The 5,365-nt window shown below is 37.5% G+C and overlaps 1 protein-coding gene across 1 annotated transcript; it reads left to right on the top strand.

Annotated features, from left to right (window-relative positions):
• The first annotated feature begins 2,046 nt into the window (after positions 1 to 2,046).
• LOC129553594 (olfactory receptor 52N4-like) lies at positions 2,047 to 3,030 on the top strand. The gene has a single exon (XM_055422406.2). The coding sequence runs from the start codon at positions 2,047 to 2,049 to the stop codon at positions 3,028 to 3,030; it is 984 nt and encodes a 327-aa protein (XP_055278381.2).
• Positions 3,031 to 5,365: the final 2,335 nt, after the last annotated feature.

Raw genomic sequence — 5,365 nt, 5'->3', positions numbered from 1 at the left:
TTGGAGAATTTCGAGCATCACTTTGCTAGTGTGTGAGATGAGTACAATTGTACAGTAGTTTGAGCATTCTTTGGCATTGCCTTTCTTTGGGATTGGAATGAAAACTGACCTTTCCCAATCCTGTGGCCACTTGCTGCATTTTCCAAATTTGCTGGCATATTGATTGCAGCACTTTCACAGCATCATCTTTTAGCATCTGAAATAGCTCAACTGGAATTCCATCACCTCCTCTAGCTTTGTTCATAGTGATACTTTCTAAGGCCCACTTGACCTTGCATTCCAAGATGTCTGGCTCTAGGAGAGAGAACACACCATCATGGTTATCTGGGTCATGAAGATCTCTTTTGTATAGTTCTGTGTATTCTTGCCAACTGTTCTTAATATCTTCTGCTTCTGTTAGGTCCATACCATTTCTGTCCTTTATTGTGCTCATCTTTGCATGAACTATCCCCTTTATTCATCTGTCATCACCATTATCAGCATTAAACTTGAAAGCACAGACATTGTAAAATTTTCTTAACTATTTCAAAGTCAGAAAGTAAATAAATGAAGAAAAACAAAGGAAGGAGAGGTAGTGTCAAAAGGGTCAAAATCTTCTTAATACTTATACGTGAGGCCAGAATTTGAGAAAACCTATGCAATGGCAAGCCACTCCAGTACTCTTGCCTGGAAAATCCCATGGATGGAGGAGCCTGGTAGGCTGCAGTCGGTGGGGTCACTAAGGGTTGGACACGACTGAGCGACTTCACTTTCACTTTTCACTTTCACACATTGGAGAAGGAAATGGCAACCCACTCCAGTGTTCTTGCCTGGAGAATCCCAGGGATGGGGGAGCCTGGTGGGCTTCCATCTATGGGGTCACACAGAGTTGGACACGACTGAAGTGACTTAGCAGCAGCAGCAGCAGCATGACATTTATGTATGAAGAAATTTTCTACCAAGTGTTTCCATTTACTCATTATAAAGTACAGACCATAAACAAGACTAAGAGCCAAAGAATTGATGCTTTTGAATTCTGGTGCTGGAGAAAACTCTTGAATGTCCCTTGGATAGCAAGGAGATCAAACCAGTCAATCCTAAAGGAAATCAACCCTGAACATACATTGGAGGGACTGATGCTGAAGTTGAGGCTCCAAAACTTTGACCACCTGATGCAAAGAGCTGACTCACTGGGAAAGATCCTGATGCTGGGAAAGATTGAAGGCAGGAGGAGAAGGGGTTGACAGAGAATGGGATGGTTGGATGGTATCATCAATTCAATGGACGTGAGTTTGATCAAACTCAGGGAGATATTGAAAGGGAAGCCTGGCATGCTGCAGTTCATCAGGACACAAAGAGTCAGACATGACTTAGAGACTGAACATCAACAGCAGCAAAGTACAGATTAATAAAAGATTACTTTCTGAGCTTGTAGTGAGGACTAAATGAGTTAATCTTTGTAAAATCCTAGAACTGTGCCTGCTTTACAGTGAGCATAAATATGAACTCTGTTAGAAATAAGAGCAATATTAAATGCATCCTAACCACATCTATTGTGCCACAGATAAGTAATTAATGAGATTTTCCTTAAGAAAACACCCAAAAGGACATGTGTACAGTAATTAACATTTAAATAGGATTAAACAGAAATTAATTAGAAAGACTGCAACCAATTAATTTAATTAAAATTTTATGAAGATTTATCTATTTTGAGATTCTTATTTATCAATTATAGGAATTTTTTCTTTTGTTTAAAATAATGTTGTTGCAATATATGTGATAGTGCCTGGCATATAATAGGTGGTACACATATATTTGTTGAATGACTTAATCATTTAATGATTTAACAAAGACTACATACCATATGTGTTAATAAATATTTCCTGGCATTAAAATGTTTGATTCTTTGATTTAAAATGCAAATTTAACAGAGAGAAGAGACAGATAGAGGACCACAACTGAGACTTCTTTTTCTGTTTTCCAAATCTAGGAGGGTCAAAAAGCAAAGCAAAGCAAAAAATAAAAGTGAAACCATATAAGCTTCTTAGTGACTATACCTGCCTGATCATGATAATGCTGAACCAAACAGATGTGACACCAGCCTGTTTTATTCTTAATGGGATCCCAGGACTGGAGGACATGCATATGTGGATTTCCTTCCCATTCTGCTCCATGTATGTTGTAGCTATGGTAGGGAACTGTGGACTCCTCTACCTCATTCGCTATGAGAACTCACTACACAGACCCATGTATTACTTCTTGGCCATGCTTTCTCTAACTGACCTTGTCATGTGCTCTAGTACAACCCCTAAAGCTCTTTGCATCTTCTGGTTTCAACTTAAGGAAATCAGCTTTGAAGAATGTTTGGTCCAGATGTTCTTTATTCACACTTTCACAGGGATGGAATCTGGGGTGCTCATGCTTATGGCCTTGGACCGCTATGTGGCCATCTGCTACCCGCTGCGCTATTCAACTATCCTCACCAATCCTGTCATTGCAAAAGTTGGGGTTGCCACTTTCCTGAGAGCAGTATTTCTCATCATTCCCTTGGTTTTCTTCACCAAGCGACTACCCTACTGCAGAGGCAACATAATACACCATACCTACTGTGACCAGCTATCTGTAGCCAAGCTATCTTGTGGAAATATCAAGATCAATGTTATCTACGGTCTGATGGCTGCCTTCCTAATTGGGGGCTTTGACATCCTGTGCATCGCCATCTCCTACACCATGATCCTCCGGGCAGTGGTCAGTCTATCATCAGCAGAAGCTCGGCGGAAGGCCTTCAGCACCTGCACTGCCCACATCTGTGCTATAGTTTTCTCCTACAGCCCAGCCTTCTTCTGTTTCTTTTTTAATCGCTTTGGGAGCCATACAATTCCTTCATCTTGTCACATCATTGTAGCCAATATTTACCTGCTCCTACCTCCCACTATGAACCCTATTGTCTATGGGGTGAAAACCAAGCAGATACGAGATTGTGTCCTAAGGATCCTTTCAGGTTCTAAGAATACAAAATCCTATATCACATATCTTTCAGGGAAGAGATGAAAGGCAAAGGGAAAGAAACAAAGTGATACTTCTGTTGGATGTTTGGTCAGGATCTAAAAATATCTTTTTAAGTGTAACATTTGGGTCACAACAAGTGAAGGTGCTGATTGAGGCAATGTCTTCAGAATGCCCAAAGCCTCGACACACCCCTGCCCCACTTGCACACACACTGTCTTATGAATTTTTTATCTCCTCACCTCTGTGGAAGACTAGTCCAAGTTACAATGAAAAAAACATAGTGAAAATCAGAATAATTATTAAAAAATTAATAATTAAAGAACAGATATCTGCCTTAGATACCAGTCTTCTTTTCAAATAGTGATGGAAAATTTAAGTTGGAAACCTCAACATACCTCTCTCAACAATGGATAGAACAACTATACAGAAAACCAACAAGAATATAAAACCCAACAGAAGTTCCATCAATAGTATCTAATAGATTTTTATAAAACAATTTCCCCAACAATACTAGAACATACATTCTTTTTTTCATGTGCACATGAAACATATACCTATAACAAGATTTATCCTGAGCCATAAAAGAAACCTAAATATTTCAAAAAGATCAAAAGCATATACTGTGTATTTTCTAACTACGACAGAATCTGACAATAAATAAAAAATTTTAAAAGGATAGGAAAACCTACAAACATTTGGAAAGTAAGCAAGACACTTGTAAATAATCCGTGAGTCAAAGAGGAAGTCTCAAGGAAAATTAAAAATATAAATTGATTAAAAATAGAATTCAATGTATCATAATTTCTGGAACACACTAAAGTATTGTTGAAAGAGTAATTTAGAGCACTCAATACATACTTCAGAAAAGAGGAAAAATATCCAAGCAATATTCCAATCTCTCACCTGAGAAATCTAGAAAAAAATGACAGTAAGCTCCAGGAGTTAGTGATGGACAGGGAAGCCAGGTGTACTGCAGTCCATGGGGTCACAAAGAGTTGGATACGACTGAGCGACTGAACTGAACTGCACTGATAACTCCTACAATGACTACTATTTCACTAGTAGAAGAAAGGGAATGATAAAGAGGAGAAGATAATGAAATTAAAATCAGAAAAATAAAGCTAAAATCAATGAAGCATATAGCTTGCTACTTGAAAATGATTGATTGATTAACCTCTATCAATATTGATAAGGAAAAAAAGAGAAGAAACACATTTACAATGCCAGGAATGAAACAGAATATCATGTTGGACTCTGAAAAAATGAAAGGGTAATACAGAAATACTACACTAAACAAATTCTTGACAATTGCTCAGAAAACACACCAAAATGTACTCAATATGAAAAATAAAATTTCAATAGCTCTGTTACCAATAATGACATTGAATTTTTATTTAAAAAGTAATCTCCAGAACCTTGTATTTTCATTGGGGAATTCTACCAAACTTTTGAAGTATTAATACCAATTCTATGCAATATCTGCTAGAAAATAGAAAAAAGGGAATACTTCACAATTCTTTCTATTAAGTTAGTGTTATTCTGATACCCAAACTGGAGAAAGACAGAACAGCAACAAAATCTATAAAACAATATCTCTCATGATTCCAGATAGAAAAATTCCTAAAAAATATCCAACAAATAAAATTCAAAAATGCATAAACATTATATACCATTATTAAATAATTAGTCCAGTGGATTTTATTCTCAGAATTCGAGATTGTTTCAGTATTCAACAATCAACCACATTAACAGGTTAAATAATAAACATCATGTTATCACACAATTGTTAAGGAAAAAGGATTTGACAAAATTTAAACCCATTCTTTTACATTATTGCAGTAAAAAAAGATAACATAAAAATGATCAAATAAAGGATTTTTAAATTTACAGATACAGGAGATGCAGTTTTGAACCCTAATTCAGGAAAATTCCCTGGAGGAAGAAATGGCAACCCACTCCAGTATTCTTGCCTGAAAAATTCCATGGACAGAGGAGCCTGGCAGGCTACAGTCCATGAGGTTGCAAAGAGCTGGACACAACTGATCACACACACACGCATACACACATAGTAGTATTAACTATATGCACATTGTTGTATACAGATCTCTAGAATTTTCTTTTATCTTGAAACACTACACTATATACGAATTGAACTATTCCCTTTTTTTCCTTCTCCATATCTCTGGTTCAGTTCAGTTCAGTTGCTCAGTCATGTCCAACATTTTGTGACCCCATGAATCACAGCATGCCTGGCCTCCCTGTCCATCACCAACTTCCAGAGTTCACGCAAACTCATGTCCATCGAGTCGGTGATGCCATCCAGCCATCTCATTCTCTGTCGTCCCCTTCTCCTCCTGCCCCCAACCCCTCCCAGCAT

This window comes from Moschus berezovskii, chromosome 14 (genome assembly GCF_049115385.1).
Source record: "Moschus berezovskii isolate FMDL1 chromosome 14, NW_MosBer_1.0, whole genome shotgun sequence".
In the NCBI taxonomy this organism is placed as follows: Eukaryota; Metazoa; Chordata; class Mammalia; order Artiodactyla; family Moschidae; genus Moschus; species Moschus berezovskii.
Note: the sequence above shows the minus strand (reverse complement) of the source record. Positions and strands in the feature narration are given on the sequence as shown.